General features: G+C 38.9%; 1 protein-coding gene across 1 annotated transcript in view; it reads right to left on the minus strand.

The window, feature by feature from the left end:
* Positions 1-10,865, minus strand: part of BEGAIN (brain enriched guanylate kinase associated) — a 160,546-nt gene extending 149,681 nt beyond the window's left edge. The window contains exon 1 of the mRNA XM_075712823.1: positions 10,122-10,865. Within this exon, the coding sequence (XP_075568938.1) occupies positions 10,122-10,865 (744 nt within the window). The remainder of the gene's footprint in view (positions 1-10,121) is intronic.
* Between the last annotated feature and the right edge of the window lie 13,328 nt (positions 10,866-24,193).

The following is a 24,193-nucleotide window of genomic DNA, read 5'->3' on the forward strand; positions in this document are numbered from 1 at the left end:
TCCTCAGGGATCGGCTCTGCCAGAGTGGCAGGAGGTGAGTGTCTGGCACAGCGCTGCCTCCATCCACCCTGTGTTTGCGTGCCCCGCTGCAGGGCCCGGGACTCCCTGGGGCCCAGCAGCCATGGGGCCCCCCTGGGGTCCATGAAGGCAGGGCCTTGCAGCCAGGGCCTGTCCCACCACCCCAGGCAGCAGCAGGGCAGCCAGGGGGCACTGGGGGCAGCCCCAGCCCTGGGCATAGGGCACCTTCCTGGCGACAGGGCTGGGCTGGGCTGTGGGCCTGCGGGTGGGCCTGGCTTGATGGGGCCCGTGGCCAGGCAGGGTAGGGCCGTAGGAAGCTGAGACCGGCCCTGATGCGGCATCGCTGGGGCAGGGACTGATGGCACTGGGGGGCTGACATGGGGTCCTGTGCTGTGGACAAGGTGGAGGACGCCTCTGGCAGTCAGCACCATTAAGGTGCCCTCCGGCTCCCGACTGTTCACCAGTGACTGTTGCTGATTTGTTTCATCCAGCTGGCTTACAGGCAGTCCCGGTTTTCTTGTTGCAAGACTATGATTCAGCCTGAGTCTCCAGAAATAGGACGTGTCTGGTACTTTCTGTGAGCTCGCAGCACAGCGCTGCATAGCAAGCAGTGTGAAGATCTGTCTGGCTGCTGTCGAAACAAGTGGTGTGAACTGGTTTTTGAATCCTCAATAGCCGCTCATTTTAACCATGTTCACACAGCAGGTTTTTGTTACTACAGTCATCTAGGGAATAGCTGTTCTTTGGGGGAAATGTCTCTTTATTTTCAAGAGAACAAGTGTTGCTGTATGAACAGGCCTAGTATTTATTCCTGATTCTCTTTCATTTAAATGCTCTTGCTATCCAAGCAGGGAGCAGGAGGCAGAGACTGTCATGTCACTGATCATTCTTGCCCAGCTAACATCAAATATTAATGAAAACAGCTCATAAACTCAACAGATACAGATGTGCATTTGAATAATTTTTATTTATCTTGGGGGGTATTGAATTTACTGTCAGAAATTGAGAGCTGTTGGCCAACAGTGTCATAACAGAAGGCTTTGCAGACTACAGTCTACGAGCTAGCTGTTCAGCGATAGGTACTCCAATGTTGTTGTATCCAGCTCACTCGAGTTTTTTCAACACTAAGCTCCGAACAAGTTCTGGAATATCCTTTTGGTAGTGAAAAAGGAAACAAATTTAGTTGTAGATACAGTGGTGATTTGAGGGATGGGACACACAGTGGGATGCTTAAACGACTTCTCTCTGTTCTAGGTACTGAATAAGTTTTCTATGACACAGAAAAAAGTCTTGAAGGCTTTACCACCATGGCTGATTTTCAGAGATGGGAGAGCTTCCTTTAAACTTGCTAAGTTCCTCCTTATTCTTGGGAAGCCAGCATTTTGGAAATTTCACAAGCATCCTCTCAAGAGTATTACACAGGGGTATAGCACAGGGGTGCTATTGTAGTTTCCAAATAGGACAAAGGAGCAGAAGTGCATGTTTTATGTACTCTTTCTAGATAGATAGCAATGATATCTCAAAGCAAATGCATCAGCTTGCTAATACCAAATCGTATTGGTCCCCCTGAGACCCCAGGCACAACTGAATATTATAAACTACCCTCTCAATAAGATTTTCCAATCAGTTTTGCATCTACCTTTTAATATTTTTCCCCATATTTTCCTGGCTTGCTTATGAGAATATCACGGGAGACTGTTTTAAAGCCAAGTTTTATAGCATCTGCTGCTGCTTTCTTATCCACAAGATGTGTTTTCCTGTCATCTAAAACTCCTGGCACTGAAGAGTTTCATCTGAGAAGGTCAGATTTAAGCCCCTTTGCAAAGAGGAAGTCAATGTCTGACTAGTCGGTGAAAATGCCATTTTTTAGAGTTTTATGAAAAAGTACGTATTTTATAAATACAAAACAGCTTCCCAAATGGGGTCCTGCTTCTCCTTACCAGACCTGAGGTCAAAGCCAGCAGTTCCTGATATTCTGAGACATGAGCGATGGTGCCAGGGCCAGTAGGTTTCATTTCTGAGGCCTACATTTAGTATAAAACCCTTCAATCCATCCTGTAACTCATGAAAGTTTCTGCTCTAGAAATTTGCCAGTCTCAGAGTTTTAATGCTACAGTTTCTGATGTGAGATTCAAACCCACGGAGCACCAAGACCTACAAAGAAAACAGAGTATTTCAAGTGCAGCTTTGGCAGAGTAATGCAATACTGATTCCCTCTTTTCTGTGCCCTAAATGCATGCTGTGCTAGGTTCATATTAAGAAGTGAACTTTTATTTGACTCAGGTTAGACGTTAGAGCATGGTGGGGAGAGGAGCAAGGTTATGCCTATGTTTCTATTAATTGCATGCAGTATGTCAGTGAGCAGAATTTTAATAGATCCGAAAACCTTACAATGAGTGGGGCAAAAATATCAGTCACTCACAAGTGAAAAATAAATCAGAGCAAACTCTGGCTCTGGGCATTACCTTTCACTTGAATCTTCTCATGTTAGAATTCAGAGATTTTCACTATGACCAGGCAAAATGGTTGTGTTAATTATTGCATATGTCTGTTGGAAGGAGTCACTACCTGCTGAGGTCTGCTTCTGTGATATACCAAAGCCATGCTATGGCAGGGCAAAAAACACCATTTTGTAAACATGACAAACGGGCTGCTGGCTGAAGGAAGAAATGAAAAATGGGTTGAAACACCTTTAAAATCTTTTGTCATGAATTACACAGAAAGGCTTTGAGACCAAACCTGGGCCAGAGAAGAAAGATCTATTGGTCTTTTCTACCTCTTGCTCTTTTGCCTTCCCTTGTCTGGCTCAGCAGTTTTCAGGCATGTCTGTTGATGGTAATTGTTATAAGCCTGTTGTACTTCCATTACTCTGAAAGTACCATTTCTTTCTAAAGGCACCCAAAGATAGAGAGTGCAACTGAGAAGTGATTTTCAAACTCAAAGGAAGGGGAAAAGTCCTGTTAACAAAAATCACTGGAAAAGGAATTCTAAAAATTTTTGATTGCCAGTGTTGCTTTCCTGTGGCTGGTGCCAAGAGATAGCAACATCAATCTGAACTGCATGTGCTCAGCATTTTTGTCTGGCTGAGTTGCTGCCCCTCTGAAGGCAAATAGTAGCTTTGGTTGGAAAATGGTTTTGTGTTCTGGGTGGAGCCCTGAATCCTGTGCAGAAGTTCCCCATTATAAGAATGTCTGTTCCTTTATCCAAACATCTCCTTCCTGACTCACTTGCTGCTCCCCTTCTTCTCTAAAAATGGGGAGGAGGGGGTGGCAGGGAGGGAGGACAACCCTCACTTCAAAAATTGCAGGCTTTTTGGTGAGATACTTAATTTCATTGAAAAAATATTCTTTTTATTGTCAAGCAGCTCAGACTATCTTTATTTTATCCTGTCTTGAATAAACAGCTTACACTTTTGAGTGTGCTGGCTTATAGATGTCTATGCTCTGTAAAGAAGATTTTGATCTAATTTGTATTTGATGAGCTGAGAAGCTGTAAATGACCATATGCGTCATCTTGGGAACATTGTAGCTTTATGCACTGTGTTCGACTAGACGAAGGATCCATTAGTGACCCAACGGAGGTGTTTTAGAGCAGGCAAGGAGAACTCTCTAAACACCATCTGCTCATACTGTTGCTTGTAAAAAGATGTCACATCTGCTGCTCTAAAAACATTATGCTGATCTCTCCTACAGTACATGGCTGCTGCACTGCTCTTAGCAGTGGGAAAAGGAGTCAATGCCACATTGTCGGGACAAGAGGTGTTAAGTTAACTATAGATGAAATTGCACATGGCCTTCTTGGCTTCCTATGTCTTGTGACTGTACCATAAATGTCACAAACAAAATGAAAGAGAAGATTCAGAACTCTATATTTAACTGATGAAGTTGGGTAAATACTTGGACTGTTAGTCTTTGCTGAGCTCCATCTTGCCCCAGCTTGGCTGCTGCTGGTATGACTAATACTACTACGTGCTTCAAACCTAGCATGGCTAAGAGCTCTCAGAGATTGAGGAGATATTCAAGATAGCTCGATCAGTGGAAAATGAGGTTTGTCTTTGATTTCAGATGGAGTAAGGGTCAGAAAACACTACCATTTCTTTGACCATCAGATTTTATAGCTTAGAGTATTTGGCTGCCTAACACTTATGAGGTGTTATAAAGCTTATATATCTATCCTGGAAGCGCCAAGTGTACACATCTGCATACATTTGCAATACTACTCATTACTGCTGCACCCAGAGTGACAATTTCGTAATAGTTGTGTATAGAATTGGAAAAACAGTCAGTGTTGGTATCAGAAGGAGAAAGGTTATAATGATGCAATATGAATCCTTGGAAGTACCGAGGAACAGCAGCCCCAATTGGCTGAAGATGTGGTACTCTGCTTTCCACACCCAAATTCAATTGTTTTGACCTGTGATTCTTAAACAGTATTACCAGACACAGATACTGTTTTCAGGGATCTGCAGATGAACTAAAAAAAACACAGTGAGGTTTTTATGGTTTATATTGCTAGCAGCTCAGTGGCTATGCTCACTTCATATAATAATGAGTTTAAAGTTACTAAGTCTGAAAATTGCTGTATTTGTCTGATGTCTCTGGTGAAAAGAAGTGACTGATATCTTCTCTCAATCAAGTCTTTGGTAAAGGAACTAAATGATTCTATGATTATATGATTATATGTATTTTAATACCTATTTTGACAAAACATTTTTAGACTACTGACTGCCTGATGGTCACCTCCAATTTACAAGGCAGAGGGGGAGCAAACTTCTAAGCAGTTTCATACGAGGCAGCATGGCAAGAGGGAGGCCAGGATGCCAGGAAAGGTGGCCATGTGGCATGTTCCATCATGTGCATGTCATGTGCTAAAGAATTGAAGCACCTGATACTGTTCTCTTTCTTACCTTCCTCTGGTAACCTTGAGTTACCAGAGCTGAGGATCAGAGCTTCATTGTTTCTGCTATTAAGTGTAGTTCTACCTTGCCTGAAAGAGCAGCCATGGACCAGAAAATAGGACACTGGAAGGATTTTCAGGCCTGTGTTCTGCTGCTGGCTTGATCATTGACCTGGACAAATCACTTCACCTTTCTGCGCTTCTGGTGCCACCTCTTACTATTTCTCTTTTAGCATATTGCATGCATGAGTCAGTGAAATAATAGATACTTCCCCTTATAATGTATTTGGACCCACATCTTACTTGTAAACACTGTACTGTAAATGAAAATGAAAGATTTGTCATTCGTCCAAGAACAAAGCAATTGTCTTTTTTACAGCATGGTGGCAGGCTGGAAGGGCTGAAAGAGGACTGGAAGCCTTCTTGTATAAAAGAGCTTTGGCCTAGACCAACAAAAATCACCATGTTGTCTTCTCTTTCAGTGAGATTCTGTTAGAACTTGGGTGCTCTAGAAATTGAGTTTCTTTATAAATGGAAGATTAGTTGCATGTTCTACTGTTATGACATTCTACCACAGACTTTGCAGGACAGTCTTACTCTGCCTTAGGTTCCTTCATGCCTGGGAAGTTCAGGTGTGTCAGGCTATAATTTCTAAAGACGCCTCTGCACCTTCAGAGAGCCATCCCCACGCTAAGGCATTGTTGCAAGAGTACCTGTAATGAACAGCAGGAATCCTCATGCATAACAGACAGCAGAAAGAGCAGAAATTAGTATCACTTTCCTTGTTTTTGTTAATGTCTATGACACTTTACTTCAGTAGGCTACCTATAGGGTTCCTTAAGAATTAAACAGCCTACCTGGATTAGATATATACATCATCAGGATTTGAATCTTCTCAATCTTATATAAATGTCTACACTGGTCATATTTCTTCTTTACAATAATTATTGTAATATTAATTTCTTGTGAAAGGAATGAAAAGGGGTGTTATTCTAGCTTGTGCTTCACTTGTCTGCGTTTTATAAGGATGCAAGCCTTTGTAACAGGCACTTGTCCCCTTCTGTGTCAAGGGCTATAGAAATTAAATACTTTAGGGCATATTTTGACTGAAATCAGAGCAAGAATGAATACTTTGTTTTCGGATGAATTTGCTAAGGCTACAGGAGGGAACTGAATTGCTTATATGGACCCAAAGTTTGGCCCTTTAGACTAAAGCACACAGGAGGCAGCATGACTGCATCAGTGACTTTCCAGGTGCCTTGTCCTGACAGGTGACTGTAGCATCAGCCTAAGCTGGGTGATGAGACTTGTGCAATTCATTTGAGAGACAAAATACAGATGGAGATGTGAGACAAGCAGGGATGCAGTTAGCTTGGTAGCTGCAGTATGTCAAATATAGAAGAAACCCTGAAGCTGGTGCCAGACCAAGCTGAGAAGCCCACCTAATGTGTTGCCACACAGACACATCACTCAGGGTTCAGAAAGAGTCTGTGTTAATGCAGTGATGCTGTCTAGGTAATAAGCCATTGTTGTTGGCTCTACCTTTGTTGTTGCAGCTTTGCAGCTAATGCAGCTAAATTATTCTCAGACATGGCTCCGTAAGCATGGTTAGTTCCTATGGAGCAAGGCCATCTTTCTGCCCTCTTACCACCTGCCTGTTTCAGGCACATTTTATAGCATCTGAAGGCTTAACTTCCAAAATGTTTTGTAGAAGTGCCATTATCCCAGCCCAAGCTTGTTTTTTAAGACATCCCCTGCGCCAAACTGCAACATTGTACTGCTAGCAACTCAGAGGGGATATTGCAGCTTAGGAAGTCATTTGTATTGATCAGGCTTGACCTTGCTTATTCTGTGTGATGAGATAATGTCATGGCGTTAGGTCACAAGTGCACAATTCCTGAGGATGTGTATGCACATAGTTGCAATGATGAGGTCAATAATTAATTGCTTCTAAGATCTCTTGCACACAGAATGTGTACTGCTGATAGCTTCTCATAAGATGGAAAGACAGAGCTCTTCTAAGAAAGAAACAGGACTGCTTTCCTGTGATCGAGATAAATCAATGTCTAATATTCTGTTATATGGTCCCTTGTGCAGGCAAAAGTAGACACATAAAGATGAGATCTAGTTGGAAAGCTGATCTTTGTTCATGTATGACTAAAGTTAACTGAAATGTAATACTGAGGTTGATTCAAATCTCAAGATGCTGCAGACTTACTCAGGTCTGAAGTCAGTCTCCTGTATGACTATTCAAGAACTAAATTTTTACCCATAGTTTCCTCCTGGAACAATAGCAGTGGTATCCAAAGCTTTTCTGAAGGCATTGGTTACTTGAAACAAATGTATTTAAGATAAAATGTGTATTAAAAGACACAGACCAGTCTCCTCTCATCCCTAGCTTTCTTTGAAACATACCCTGTATCTGAGGAAAATATGTATTGTTTGGACCCATCCACATTTGTCTCTGTTGATTTGTCCTTTGACAGACTCTGACAAGCATGTGTCCCAGTTCTGAGAAACTTTCCATTGTGTACAACCCTTTTCAGACTTTTCCTGCATTTTTCAGCCTACTGAACTGGTCGTTTTGTTTCAGCCCAGAAGTATGACATAGCCTCAAATTGCTCACCCTCTTCTACATTGGTGTGGATTCAGAAGCTTGCTTTCATCTAGTTAAATCATTTTGCTTTCCTGCTTATTTATCCAGTGACTCCAAATTTAGATCAATATGTAGAAATGGGAAATAATATCATCCTGCTGGCCAGGTTACTAAAATATTTAGACCATAGCAACGTCATGCCCATCATATTTGGTAATTGCTTGCTACCCATCAGAATTCCCTTTAACTTCAGTCACTAAATGGAGCATCCTTTTTGATACTGCTAGCTGTCTGGAAATTCCTCTGCATAGACCTACAGTGAAGGTGGTTTCTTCGTGAGATTTCATTTCAGTGGCAGTTGTTTGCAAACCGATAAATTCTTGCTACAGAAATGTCCCCGAACATTTTGACCAGTTCTCAGAAGTCTGAAAGTTGAAAATCACTTTAGTGGGTCTGGATCCAATATAGACATATCAAAGATAGTGCAGATACAGTTGTGGACACCTCAGGGTTTTTCAGAAAACATAACAGACAGGAGGCAATGTCACAACATTTCCCTTCTAAGTCACTTTTTTTTAATTAGGTGCAGCTTTCCTAACCTCAAACCTTCAAGCATGTTATTTCATGTTCTTCAGGATGTGTGTTGCTATACCTGTGTTATCCTGTTTTTATATCTAAGTCAATGTAACCAGATCAATTTCTTTGTCACAAAGATTATCTTCTGCATATGAATAATAACTTGGCAACTAAAACATGAAACAGTTTTAGGCAATATTCTATATGCGTATTCAAGTGAACATTACATAACCAAATACTTTTTAAATATCTTTACAATAATGGCACCCAAGACTGTCTATACAATTATCCTTTTGCTTCTTACTAGGCATGCTTCAGGTGAGGACTTGCACTGAATAAATTGCATTGAAGTCAAAGTTTTTGCATGTGGCTGAACGTGTTTTGCTTTTGTTTTGTGCCCTGCCTCTCCTTTGTTTTCTCATGTTGAGCTTTGCAGTCTGAAGCATTGTTTGTTGAGGTGAAATGCTTGGTAACCACTGTGTTTAATTTGAATGACTAGATTTAGAGCAGGCTGATGCTTGTTTGATCTCATAAAATCTTCCTTTAAGACACCAAACTAAAAGGAATCCTGTTGTATACTGTCTTGTCTAGTTGTATGCTGTCTTTCCTTCCTCCCATACCTCCTAGAGCTGGTTTCTTCAGCTACTTAAATTGGAGTAGACTGATGCCTACATTAACTCAGTGGAATTACAGAGCACTCAGGAGTGTTTAGTCAGTTAGTACTCGATCGGTTGGACATTCCAATGTGTACAGTATGAGCAAGTCCACTGGAAAAGATGCTCTGACAGATGGCTAATTGAAATGTGAAAAAAGCGTACCCTGCCATGGGCTCAGGCTAGAGCCTTCTGACCCCTTTGCAGGGCAGCTGCCATTGTGGAGCTGTGACATGACACAGTGTGCAAATTCTCTCTGTGTTTCATCATCTTTCACCTCTTCTCCCTCCAGCCATCTTTGATAGGTGATGATTAAAACATCCATGGACATTCTATAAAATCCTAAGCTTGGGTTACTGAAGACTGCATGAAATTCTTAAAACTAGGATGTTCTCCCACTTGCTACAGTCCTCTGTGAAAACAGACAACCTTTTCTTTCTAAATTTGAATAGACTTTTTAAAGAATAATGCAGCTGTAGCAGCTCCCATTTTAGCAACATCTGCATACATGTGTATAGTTTTAAGCAACAGTTCCTGGACCTTTATTGTTTTAGCAGGATTACAACTACTGCTCTGGAGACATAATAGCATAATATATCAGTTCAAGGTTTGGAACTCAGGATTTCTGACAATGCCATGCAAGCAAAACCCAACAATTTCCCCTTGCCCCACTCCACAGGTGTAAATATCTCTTCCTCAACCAAACAAAGAATCTCATAAGAAAAAATTGAAAATATAAATATTTTTGGCCAGACCAGAGAGGAAAACTTAAGCCTTTTTTTCTTTCTTTTTCAGTTCTTCAGGGTTTTTTTTCAGAAAAATCAGGAAAGAAATTATCAATCTAGTTGTATTAACTCCAAATACACAAACCTTATCAGCATTTTCAGGATGTCAGAGTTCTTGCTAGTAGTCAAACACAGTAACTGAGCATGCCTGTTTAGCGTAGAGATACCTGAGCAAGTTCTAAGATAGTGAGCTTGACTACCTGAGTAGTCTGTCACAGTACCCTCTTCACCCTTTTCTGAGGGTGCCTTGACTGCTCATAGTGAGCTGACCTGGTTATATATATGCTTCATTGCAGTGCAGGAATACCTTTCTTGTTTGATCTCATAAAATCTTCCTTTAAGACACCAAACTAAAAAGAATCCTGTTGTATACTGTCTTGTCTAGTTGTATGCTGTCTTTCCTTCCTCCCATACCTCCTAGAGCTGGTTTCTTCAGCTACTAAAAATAAACCCTCCATGTTTGTTCCACCCTGGAGAAAAGTTTGTGTACACAGTAAGAGCCCACCCAGGAAGACAGAAACACTTCTCAAATAATCACGTTAATGCACAAGTACTTATCACATACCACTCAAAAAAGTGATTTGAGAGAGAGCTCACCATGCTTGTACTTCTAGGCAGAGTCGCAGATTTTGTGGCTGGCATTTCTTTGCTTTGAGAAATCATAATCTCTACAGGCAAGCCAGATCTTGTTCTGCATGTGGCACCATTATCAAATGAGCTGAGAGAGGGACTTGTATCCAGGGACAAGGATTTCTCTAATTTGCGCGTTCGTGCTCCAACCACAATGTCGGCACTTCTCAGACTGTCTAAGTCTACTTCTTGATGGGTTTTCCCATCTAGAATGTTCTCTTTCCAGCTTTCTGGAGACTTTCTCTTAATGTGCAAATCATCGAGGCTTCTCACACTGGATGGAAAGGTATTTTTCAGTTTAGCAGCTCGGTATGCCCTCAGGCTCATGGGATCAAGCACTCTGAAAGTAACTTCATTAATAAATTGAGAGAATTTGAGTTTAGCTTCTATTTTTTCTTCCACAACAGACAGTGAACTTGATGATCCTTGACTCACCAAGCTCAAATCAGATGCAGAGGAACTACTTTTCTTGTGAGGAGTCTTCTGCCTCTGTTGATTTTGGCTTGTGTTTCCCACTTCTGCTGGATATAGAGAAGAGTGCTCCAGTCCGTGGGTTTTTTCACCCCCTTTCTGACAGTGCTTTGATCGATGGGGTCGATAGCCTTCATCCTTATTTTTGCTTTTAACAAAGCTTTTAGCTTCTGATCTTGTGCTACCCTGTAACTCAAAGCTGTCCTCACTGGAGCTGCAGCGTTTTGAGTAACTGTTCATTGTCAAATTTCCAGAGAGTTTCCTCTCCATATCAGTTCCTACTTCTGATACACATGCAGTGGTGGATGAACTGCATGCTCTTTCTTCAGTCCCCCTGCCAACCCCCTCTTGCTTGGACAGTTTTCCAGGCACAGCACCCTCTGGCTTAACAGGGGAAATGGAGCCCTTTGACAAGGACTCCATTTATTTTTGTGTCTGTATGTCAGCTGGCATCAGTGAAAGTGGCATACCCATAAATCCTTCTCTATCTTGTAAGACAACGGCATGACTTTGAAAGGCATAACAGTGCAGCCACCACATTTTATCCCCTATGCATCCCAAATTATGCATATGTTTCATAATTAGATCAATAGCACATTCTCCTCATTTTAATTAGCCATACAAATGAACAGAATCTATAGGACATGCAAATTTTCCAGGGTATTGAGTGCTTAGTGGATGAGCATGGGCTTTCATTGATCCAAAGCAGCATATGATATATTCCTGTCTGTTGAACTGGAAACTGAACTACCATGATGTAGATCAATTCTTACTAAGTAAAGTCTGGGGTAGTTCTGTTTCAGGGTTTTTTAAAATCCGATAGCAGAGAAGGTCATGCTCTATTGTCCTAATGCTACTAGTGTTTGCTATTCTATTAGAAAGCTTAGTGACAGATCTGCAAGACCCAGAAAGGCAAAAAGAGAACGTGATTCTCACTTTCTCTGTGCTTGTTCTTGCCATAATTTTAATTCTAAAATAATTTTTAAAGGTTTGAATCCAAAGCGAGGTGTGATATTTCAGCACTGTAAATAAGTCTGGAGTAGTAATGATGGGTTCTTCCAGTACCTTGCATGTGAAGCTCTTCCCATTCTTTACTGTCTTTATAGACAGGCAAGTCTGAACTGCGAAGTGCAGAATTTCTGGTTTTGCTTTGTATGTGCCGGAAACTAAAGGCTAGTTTAAGTAATGTTAAGGGCTGACTTTATAATCAGCGTGAAGGTTTGGAGAGTCCCGATGATGTGCTGCTGCAGGAACTGACCAGAGAATGAACTGACTGATAAACTCAAAAGATTTTTTTTGCATCTCCTTACTTTAGCATAAGAGTGAAAGCAAGTCATTTAACCCTTTTTGTCTTGTGGGAATCAGACTCTGCTTACATGACTGTCATTGTCACCACCATGGCTTTCTGACTGATGAAATGCAGCAGATGGAGAAAGAAAAGAGAAGCAAATCACAAGCAGAAATGTGAGTGACCTCCCTTAAACACTGGAGCAGGGTGACATGAGGAGGATCTCTGGAAGGGATTGAGGAGTAGGAGAACATGGCAAAGAAGGGGGAAAAAGTGAAGAGCACGTTTAAAAGTATCATACATAGCTGACACGTCAGCGGCAGCTTAGGTTGAAAAGTAGTTCTATGAGCTTTTGAAGCAGACATTGTATTTAGGTCCCTCATTACAAGTCACTTTGCCCACTGCACAGAATTTATTGTCTTCACGTTGGTAATTCCAGGACTCATTTAAATCATAGTTCATAAAAGCTGCTGAAGTGTTACAAATCTCTCAAATTAACATAGTAAGTGCATTAATTTTGCAAATAACAGGGGGACAAGAAGAACCTTTTAACACATCAGAAATCAATTGCTTTTACTGGAATTACTTTCTGGAATGCTTCCATGTTTTCTATGGGACTGTGCCATCCCATTGTGTGTTACAAACATTATCCTGCTCAGAGACAATGTGGCTTAAAATGCATAAATCCTCTTCACACTCTCTTGTTTTAGATGAATTTATTCCTCTCTCACTTGAATGTGAATGGTGACAGTTTAAAGGGCTGGTGAATGCTTTCTGTTGTCAACACAAAGATTTTCAAGACCTTTTCAATGCAGTCAGAAAACAATACAGCACTACTCTCTTCTTGTAAATTTAGGGCTTTTTCAGTATGTCCTAATACAGACTTCTGTAAACTTATGGTTACTCATTGAAGCAAACAGGATTCCCCAAAGAGGTAGGGTCTGTGCTAATGCATCTCAGGTCCTTTGCCTTCCAGGATCCATTAGAGTTTGGCAGAGTGTGAGTTCTGCAATTTTAATGGACTTTATTAATATGTCTGTTTCAGAAACAGAGCAAGCCTCATTGTTGAGCCAGAATCTGTAATAGCTTGTACATATTTGGAGAAGATATTTTTTATTCATGAGGGATTGGGCTCATTTGTGCATGAAGAAAGCTATGTTAACTACAAGCACAAATTCAGCTCTCCATTGCATATGTGCAAATTTTAAGGTGTGAATCTGACAGAAGTCTGTGGTACAGCCAACAAAAATGGCTCATATAATTCTCCTCTATTGTCAGGAATGAGCCCATTTGTTCTGAAATATGTCATCTGTGTAGCAGTCAAATATAATAAAAAAAAAAAAGGAAAAATATCAGGTTTTAGGTTATATGTAACCTAGGTAAGGTATATAACATTTGTGGGTTTTTTATACTGCTTATACTGCTGCTTCTCTTTCTTCAGATGATTTCTGCCTAATGGCTTGAGACATATGATAGACATATCAAATTATTAAAAAAAAAAATTAAGCCACAGATGCAAAATTACAAATAAGCCTTCTTACCTGAATGATATAGATCTTTTCACATTAATCCTTCTAAATTTTGATTGGAATAGATGTTATCAAAGTTTATAGTAACAATAACTATTCAGTGGTCTGTTTTAAATAAATTCACCAAAATATTCTCTAGACACTACCTGAATCACAGAAATAATTTCCACTAGTCACATGTACAAATAGAGAAGCTGAATATTAAACCAAAATATGCTTAAGAATCTGGATGTTTGAGACTTTGAACTTTGTTATAATTATTTGATGTTCATGATTTATTTTCCGTATGTTAAGTGACTTACTTTTTAAAGTGCTAAAATTATTTTGCCTTATATATCTAAATCTCTTTGAAGACATTGCTGATAAAGAGTTTCTTGTTCCAGTGCAAGCAGATATGTCTGTGAATAGCAATGCATTGCAGCAGTAGTCTGGGCTGTACTCTTGGAACAGATACCTTCAGAGACCTCAAATTCTTCTGTTATTTCTTGCTACAATGTGCCTCTGCTAGGTGGATATTTGCCTGATTTCCAAGTTCTTCTAAAACTGTCATACTAACATTAAAATAATCTTAAGAGAAAAATGTATGCATTAATTTTGCCCTATTTTAGAAATGGTGGGCACAATTCATGGAATAATACAGTATGCCTGTGCAAATCAATTGAAAACTGTCTGACCTAAGTGACAGACTTCACTGTAAATAAGATGTCCTTTGTTAGCAGCTCTGCCATTACCTTGTTAGTTAACCTTTGGTGAATTCCTGCACTTTCTTCTGCAGCCACCATTAACTGTCCTTAAAAATTAGGAAAGCACTGTCTTTTTCTGTGCATTGGTATACAATCTTGCATAATGAGACCCTGTTCAAGGTGACATCTCTAGGTACTACCAAGACTCACATGGTGATAATTCATAAGTGAACCATTTCTAGGGACTCAAGTGGATCCAGTTTGTAATTTTGTGTAGTGCAATGGCTAAGATGTTCTATTCTATTTTAGTATTAATGTAAGAATATAAACAGAGCAATACTGATCCTTTCCTACTAAATTGACTGCTGAATCTGAAACATTTATAACAGAATGATCGCTAAGGTCACAGCTTAAATGGGACTTTCATAATGATTCACTATTTCATTTGACAAGACTGAAGCATTCAGGGACTTGTCTAGTAAACTTGTTACTTAGGAAAACACATGAAGATTTTTCTAAAGGTTAATTTAGGCTTATTTATATTCTGAGTGTCATGTTACACAGACATTATTAGAAACCTACATATTTTGTATAAAAATGGAGGATAATAGATTTACCTCCAAACATGACTTGATGCAATGTAGCATCTCTGCAGACCACTGTCTGAAGATTTAAAATTGAAAGCTGAGTTTTGTGGGAATTTTAAAAAAATAATATTAATTCCCCCTTCCTTTTTAAATAATATCCCTGTTTTTTAAACTTCAGGAGATATTAATTGTTACTAATAGTATCAAAGGCAAATACAAGCTCTCTATGTAGCAAAAAAGCTGCAGTAGGTTGTTATGACAACTGGAAGTTTCTTTGTGTAGAGCTCTGGAAGATATGATCATTTGTGGGTCAAAGCAGACAGCATTCAACAGTTCTACTACTAAAGAAGTGTGCAAAGTTTTTGTATATCTAAAATTATGCCTTTTGATAAATTAACAATAATATATTCAGCAGATTATCTATATTAAAAAATAAACAAGTCTAAAGGTTTTCCACATTTTGAGATGCATAAGAAAATTTTTAAAATAAGTGTAAACCTGATTTTAAACAATATTGGGATTTATTTTGCTTCCAGTTAAGGTTGGTTCCAGACCCTTTTGTAGTCAGTGAGTAGACTCCACGATTTTGGATCAATAATTAAACTGGTCTTTGTGCTGTTCTTGTTGCAGTAAAAAGGGTGAGTTTTTCCATTATAATGGAGTGTATTTCCTATAAATAATTTTGTTTCTGGTTTTCAGTCAGCCTTTCAGCTGCTCAGAAATACTGCCTAAGCACCAGAACCAAACCCACTGGAGCTGGTAGGGGTTGCAATTCATTTCAAAGTTCTCAGTTTGCACTACAGTTGTGTAAGTCCTTCAGCATACAGTCCACTCTCAAAATAGCTATATCCCAACTCTTCCAGTGCTCAGTCTCATTCAGATATTCTTTTCCCTCCTGACTTCAATGAAAATTTTATCACATCTCATCCACCACTCTCCTCACTTAATGCAGTTCATTTTGGAGTGTTTTATGGGACCTTTCTGTTTTACAATTAAGTTTATCCCTTTAAATAATACAGATGTTGCTATCTCATTTTCTTTTAGCAGATGTTTTCTTTTTTCTTTCTTTTTTTTTTTTCTGTAATGGTTGCCAAATACTAATTTGCTTTTAATAGAATCATACAAGGTTGTCTAGCCCAGATTCTTCAGCAAGACAGTGTTGGCTTAAAGTCTTCTGAGCATTGTTTTATTTAGTTATTCTCCAGAAAGTATATCACATTTCAAAATTGATGTGAGTATTGTCTATTTCTAGGATGCTAGGTGTTACACAGCAAAAATTCCGTTTCACTAAATATTACCTTCATCATCTTTTTGTTTTTTCTTTTTAGAACAAATAATTTCTAATGGACAGGAGATGCAGCCAGCATTGCCTGTAGTCATTTTACCTCACTAGGTTCTGCTTGAAAGACTTGCAGTCCTAAGGGAAATTCCAGCAGAAATTTGCTCTAACTCTCTAAGATCCAGATGTCTTCAGGACCAGTAGAATGGAAGTTCAGTTTCTTTATTTTAATGAGTGATTGTTAATGGGAACAGGTTAAAAATCTTAAAATTAGTTTTTCCTTTCTCTATCAATTGTTGGTAGCTCTATATCATGTAATGACAAACAGAAAATTGGACCAGTGCTGCCACCATTATATCAGTCTAGATTCTTAAGAAATGATACATTTTATTGGCATGAAAAGGACATCAAAAGGTACTGTGGTGTCTTACAGACCAGAGACATTTAAGAAACTCATGCTTCAATGCAGGAATCTGCATGGTGGACAGTGTCTACATCCAACCTGGAATCTAAATCTAAATATCTAAAGGTTCTAGATTCCTCTAAATTCTCATTACTCTTCCTCTCCACCATGATGAGGAAAACATTCTGTCTTAAAATTACAGAGTGACCAAACACAATGCAACAAATTGCTGTGCCATCTTTCTTGCCAACAGTCACAAATCTGATTCATTTAATTTATAGCTGTATCCTAGACAGAGCTGTAAGAAGGGTTGAGCATTACAGAGATGTTTTTTAACATAAATCCTGCACCACCCTGAAAACAGGGTCACTGTTCTCTGACAAATGCTACAGCTGCAGTAAAACTAGAGCAAGCCACCAATTTGACATGCAAGCCATATTTATAGCTTGAAAAATTAATTAAAAAATAAGGAAGAGAAAAATGTAAGCACAAAATGTTTTAATATACCACCAATTTTTTAAATTATTTTTATGGCAGTACACCAGAGAAAAAGAGTCTTTCCATTCAACACAGGTCCTTACTGCTTTCAGTATCATACTGTCTGAGCACCTTCCATTACTGTGCAAGCAGCCAAATTAGTATCAGTTGTAAGCTGTTGGCTTTTGTGCTGTCTGCTCCCTAGCAGTAGAAAATTGCATTGTGGACGCATGTTGCTGTGTATATTTTTAAAGCTGCTCAAAGAAATGTACCAGGTACTTGCAACATTAGATAATGACATTTGGCTACTCTTAATTCCTAAGGGACTTTTCCCCTTTCATTTTCCCATGAAAAGAAATTTTACTCTTGCTGAGAAAAGCCAGAGAAATGAAGCTGCAGACTGTGATCTTTTTTCAAGGGTTTTAAGTGATCTTTTATTTATCCACCGTTCAGACAATGGACTGCTTTGAAGAGAGGAATAGAAAATGATATGGAGGCTGATCTACAATATAGGAAACAGATTTGTGGTCTAGTTAGGCTGAGCTCCAGAGCATATACACTATTGCATTTTCTCCGTGTTGGAACTTCTTAGCACTAAAAGCTTGTGATATCACCTGCCTGAGAGATTGTTGTCCTCATCCAAGAGAAAAGGAATTTCCTAGCTAATGGAAGATAATATCATTTGTGAATAACAGTTTCTTTATCAGATTAGTGTTTAGTGACCAACCGCGGCTGCATACCTTGACTGTGAATGAGTCCTCAAAATGCTTTCTGTCCTCTGCCAACATCACCTTTTTCTTGCTCAGCTTCTGCTTTAGCCAGTTGCTCCATGAGCTCTTCTTCACACGTTGTACCTTCTTTGTAGCCGTGCTGTAGATGGGTAGAGCTGTAGGTCATCTGCATTACACTAGCATTGGGTTCTGGGTCTCCAGTTCACTTGTCGTCACTTGGTGAAAAGGCAGCAAAATAATTGATCCTTCTGAGAATACACAGATGAAGAGTCTTAGTTTCTTCCACTGCTCCTTGAACATGTGTATTTTTAGGAAAGTGTCAAATCCTTTGAGTCTATTCTTAAACCTGTCCTTTTTTGAGGTAGGATGGCAGTGTCATGTGGCTTTCCAAATTAGGTATACCATTTTTCCTCATTTTACTCTCCCTTTTCTTTCTTCCTATTTCCCAGCCCCCATTTATTATTTTAATAATAATAATAATAATAACAACAACAATAATAATAATAAATATATAATACATAATAATATATTATAATAATAATAATTTGGCAAAAGAGAAGGAAAAGGCATAAGAAAATGTAAGATAGTGCAGAGGAAAAGTGAGTGGAAGAATGGAATCAGTGAAAATATTTCCCACCCACTGAATTCTGCTTTGTTTTAAAATTCAACAGATTTTCTATACCAATTTAATTTATTTTACTTAAATCCACTCCCAGTTTGATGCTGGATGCCACAGTCTGCAAGGCCTTGCTGTCTCTGAAGCCCTTTTTGATGTGATACCACTTTACTGGTGAATTAAGGCTACCCAAAGTCCATCCCAGTGATGCTTCGAGGAGTATTGAAGAGATCTTTCAATACAGCAGCATTTTTCTTGTCATCTTTTTTACATCTGCAGGAATATGTAATTCTACTAATTAAATGTTAAACATAGAGGAAAGTTTAAGACTGGGAGTAAAGTCTTTGTCAAATGTATAAACCACAAAGGAATAAGATGTTTCTATGATATTCTCTTTTTTTCCCCCCTGTCCAGTGAGCTTATTCAAATTAGTAAATTCTGTGTTAGACTGAGTTGTTCAAGGGCATATTACAAAAATTCACATTTCTTTGTAGTGGGTCAAATCCCTGGGAGCTTTGACTTTCATAAGAACAATTGACCTGTATTAGGTTTGTGGAATTTCATTAGGATCATTCTTTCGGAGGGTTAGGAAATCACAAAGGATAAGGAAGGTTTGAGACTTTTCATCTAGGCGATGCCATCTCCTTGATCATGAAGTCACCATTTCCCCTTGGAGGCCTCACAAATGCAGCCCTCTTCCTCCTCCTCACCCTCCTAGTCTGTCTGAGAAATAGTTACCAACGATTGCTTCCTCTTGTTGCTGAATAATAATAGCTGTGGAAATGATCAAAGCTTGTTAGCGGTGTTACTACTCACTGATGTCTCCTTCAGTCTTTGGGGATGGTACCATAAGCTTTACTACTTACTGGCCTTGTTATAACTATCCTGTGTTTTCCTGAGATTTTGGGAAGGGCTGTGGGATGTCAGGTTAAAGCTCTCCTTTATTGGTTTCTAATTTATTAGGCTGTTCAGAGCTGGCCCTAGGAAGCTTAGTGTTGCTTGCAAAAGGAAGTATATATTATTGTTCACCGTAACTGTAACAGTATTTGTGTTATCTCTGCTTTCATTCTTTATCTCTCTGTATGCATAATCTGCCAAAGACTTTCGATTTCTATTACACAGTAAATAAGGAAATGGTTGTTCCAGTTCCATGCTTCAGTATGTCCTGGAAAAGTTTGCTTAAAAAAGCTTGCCTGCATATAAATGAGTTGGCTTGGCAGTATGCTTTTGAATTTGTTGTTATGAATAATTTGAAAATAACTGGGAGAAATAAATGGTAATTTCTTGACTTCGGTTGTCATGGGGTGTTGGAGAATGGAGAACTTGAGCAAGAGGAAAGTATTTATGTAGTTTTCTGTGGAAGTTAACTAAACAATTTGATTTTTTTCAGCATATTTTTCCCTACATAAAACATTATGATAAGTAATATTATTTGGAGGTATAGGACATGTTTGTGTTAAAAGTTCCCAGGTTATTAGTACCAGAGCTGTAATGTCTCAGATACAGCTGCAGTATAGTTTTGCTGAGTGCTGCAAACCTGCATGTTTGCAATCAGAGCTGCATGTCATGGGAATTGGTGCTAAGCAGCTAGGACTAAATGAGAAAAAAACTGCTTGTTTGCACATGGATATGTGTGTGTTTGCACACCAAATGTAAAGGTAGCCCTGTGGGTTGCCTGTTCCTAACTTCTTTCTGCTACAACAGTTGCAATTTAAACATGAAGCACAATGTTGCTATTTTTTTCATTCAACTCCCTCAGTCCCACCCTATTTCATTATATTAAAGAGACATGTTCATCAGAGCTGTTTAAAAACTCTTGCAGAAAGCATGCTACAGTATGTGTTGTTGTGGCAAATGGCATGCATTTATATTGTTTCTCTTATAAACAATTATTTCATCTATACTTTGCTGGGTTTAACAATGATCAACTAATACTTTGTCTAATTACACAAAGTCATCCATTACAAATATTTTCCTTCAGCATTTAATACAAACCTGAGGTAGGTTTAATGTGTACATGTTAACTTTATTAATAATATTACTGCCACTATCTGACTTTTTCCTTTCTTGAAGATAGAAATTATTTTGCTAATTTCACACTTAATGGCCAGTAGCATATTCAGAATATATATTCCAGTTCTGATGAGATCAAATAGACATATTCCATGATGTATATTATGCAAATAAAAGATACGTAACTCATTTTAAAAACAACTATATCATGACAATCAATGATAAATCATTCCATTAGCTTTCTAGCACTGCAGCTTTGGGAAGCTTCATCCATATAATTTGCTGGTTTGCATCTTAATGTATTAAATATTTCCTTTTAAAGACAGTAATGTCTGCCAAAAGAAACAACAGAGCATGTTAATTCATGTTTAAAACAGACATTCAGTTGTCATATTGCAGAACCACTAATTCAATGCTGAAGACTTCTTTAGTACCTGTTATATGTTTTAAATGAAAAAATAAACATGCTGTTAGGAGAAAGCAATACTTACTTGAGAAGGATTCTGCAAGCTCTGTTCTGCTAGTCCACAGACTGAAATGATGGAGCCAGATTTAGAAGTAGCTTATTAGGTGCATGCTCCTTCAACAGTTACAGCTTTTCTTTTTTTTTAACTGAAAGACAAGATCATTTTCTTTTAATGAAGCCAGCATAGAACGATGTGCTGTCCATGTTGCTATGAGAGCATAAACTTGCAGAGCAAAGTCAAGCAATTGCAGAACAACTTACCAAGGGTCATTCACTATCAACTTGCCAGTGCTTTTTCTGTGTAGTCACAAACTTTAACAGCATCAGGGAGGGTCATGGTATGTCACAAATGCAGGAAATTACTTGTTAGTCATGTACACTTGAGAATGAAAGTGATTGAGTAAGTATTGTTTGTGAATATAAGTAGAAAACTGGGTAGAGCCAAAATCTTTCAATTGAAACACCCACTGAATTCCCTTAAGAGAGGGGACAAGACTGATTACAATCAAAGTGCAGTGCCTGCTACTCTCCTTGGCTCTGGTAGTTGCATGCTACTTCTAGAGCTCCAGTCCCGAGAAAGGAGCGTAGGAATGGCCCCAAAGGGATCACACAAATGTGAAAAACAAAGTATTTTGTTTTGATTTTGATATTTTGGGAGAAAAATTTTTAAGCATCACATTTTTGAGTGTACACAAACCATTGCAATTATAAAGGCATGTAATTATGGTTATAAAATCATCCACGTGTATCTATGTACTTAATATATAAAACCATACACATATTTGGAGTTTTAGTGATGTCACCATTTAAAGTATTTAAATGTTTTTGTTAGAATTCTGCCTGCATAAAGCCCACCACAAATATGCACATTATGGTCCAGTAGTCATTTATATCTGCAGTATTGCACTGCAGAGAAGAAACCATTCTTTAAATTTAGCCCTGCATTTTGAAACATTCTACTCTAAATTTTCTTTTGCCAAAGGATGCTTTTGGGTAGGGAGATATCTCTGATGTATTTATCAGATGGAAGTTACTCTGAGTAGTCAGGTTTTGGTTTATCCTGATTTGGCTTGTTCAAAAGACTGGATCTTTCGTCTCTGATATGAAGACAGAGGTGAATTGCGTTATCACCCATGCTTTGCAACATCAGCTTGCCAGCCTGAGGTGGGGAGATGGCCAGTGGTTAGTCACACCTCCATGCCTTGAGTTGGGAAAAAAAAAAGGTGTCAGGAGAAAGGGAAGGATAACTGCTTATATTAAGTTATTGCACTGCTGGTGTTGAGTTCTTATATGCATCCCAGACAGTGTGGGCATGCTCAGGAGCTTCCCTTTACAGTTGCTCCTCATCAGCTGTCAGGATATTTGGGTTTATTGCTCCCACTGAGTTTTGAACATTGAACAATGTGTAAGACCTGGGTGTTCAAGGAGGCAGATGTTCCCAGCATCCTAAGGGCAAACACCTAACAGCAGCACCTTCCTTTCACCAGAAAAATCAGAGCTTGCCTCTTAAAAGGCAACAATTAATGCCTCTGGACTAACACTGAATTCAAAACTCAGCAGAAGCTGCTGAAATCCAGCACTCGTTGCTTCTAACAGCTGCAAGATACAGATATAGAGCCGAGGTTTCTAGCTCACAACTCCTGGTGGCTTCAGTAGTAGAATGGCTCTTGTAGCCATAGGACCTTGTAACCGCACCCCTGCTTGTGTTCCTATTGGCTTAACCACTGGTGGCATGGAAAATATTTGGCTGCTCTTTATTCTCTTTTTTTTTCAGACCAGCAAGGCCACTGCATAGCTCTGTAACTAGTTTTCCCGTGATAAGATCTTTTGACTAGCAAATTCTTCCCCTCAGGCCCCATTATATCTTAGGAGCAGACTGGTGAGTTCAAGCCAAATGCAAATGGGCAGTCATTATGTGCCAGGACCTCCAAGGCATCTATGGGGAAGGGAGGAAGAACATTATGTTTCTTATAAGAAGTGACATTTTTTTTCCAGTGAGCTGACATGAGGGGAGAGGAAACATGACTTCATTTGCAGATTTTGCTTTAGCCACTGCCATACTTAGAGTTGGGAGGTTAGAGAGATAAAATATTGCCCAGTCGTGTGTGTATACCCCTTTTTTCTTTGGCTATTCCAGGTGTAAAAATGTTTTTCCAGGTGTTAGTGGTCAATTCCAAATTGGCCCAATGAAATTCCAGTTCCAGTTTCCAAATGAAAGTAAGACAAGGCAGAGAAACTCCTCAACTGAACAAAACTTGTGTTACAAAATACAAATAAACTCTCTCTTTTTTTCTTTTTTTTCTACCTCCTTTTCCATTTCTCCATCTTCTTGGCTTGCTTTTCCTTTTGCACACTGTGCAGTGCTGTACCGAACAAATCTCCTTTTGCTCCTTGCCCCTCCTTGAGCAGAGCTTTCTCCTGAATCCATAATCCTATTGTGAATTCCTGTACAGGAAACATGAAGCGTTTCAGAATGAATGGCTGGCACAGCCACTGAGCTTGGGGAAAGATGCAGAATTTATGATCACTAGCCTGGCTAAGAAAACAGTAATATGATTGATTCTAAGTATATCTTGCAGAACACTGCTATCTAACCACTCATTCTCTCATTTTTTTTTTTTTTCCTCCACCTCCCTCTTCTCTCAGTAAAATAATTGCTAACAGTAACCTTAGCAGCAGTAGGAAAAGACAGTACAGTCAAGGCTCAACTTTGAATTTCAGCAGTAATGTGACTGGAATCTTTGCTCTTGCCCTTTTATGGGATTTGAACTGTGTATTTTAAAACTCCTTCAATGTGAGGGGAGCAGGTCTTAGAAGGGTGAGGGAATGAATGCAATGAAGCCGTTATTTCTAAAACTAGATGCTCCAAAAGATAAAAGCAAAAGTCTAGGGCAAGACTGATACCATTGTTCAGTTGGTCATTGGTTGTATAACTGAATTTGTTGGTAACTTTATGAGGACAGCATGAAATTTTTATTGCACCAAACAGAATAAGGATTAACTCCTCCAGTACATTTCAGCTCAACTTAAATGAATAAGAGTGATTGCCACAGAAATACTGTTGGGTAACTTCAAGTACTATCTAAGTGTCTATGAAGAAAGAGTGCATCTCCAGGTGATTCCGGGTAATACATGTGAAAGCAGTCACAATACTTGAAAGATAATAGAAGCCTTGGAAAGTTTAGTGCCTATTAGAGACACCTTCTTTCAGTGTCACCTCCTTTCAACATCATGTTTTAAATGCCTGTTGTCATAAATACTCTCACCACCTCAAATCTAAATATAAAATAACCAAAGGTTAGAAGCTAGAAAACTATCCAATACAAAAAAAAGCATTACTTTTAAACAAAGACAGTAGTTTTCCCTCAAACACACTGCTATGGAGTGTGATAAACTCTTGAGCATTTGGAATTTTTACTAAGTTTGTAAGGGTATACACACACATATATTAATTTACATACATATGCACATATTTTGATTTGCAAAGTAATTTATG

The sequence above is a fragment of the Pelecanus crispus genome, chromosome 6 (genome assembly GCF_030463565.1).
Source record: "Pelecanus crispus isolate bPelCri1 chromosome 6, bPelCri1.pri, whole genome shotgun sequence".
In the NCBI taxonomy this organism is placed as follows: domain Eukaryota; kingdom Metazoa; phylum Chordata; class Aves; order Pelecaniformes; family Pelecanidae; genus Pelecanus; species Pelecanus crispus.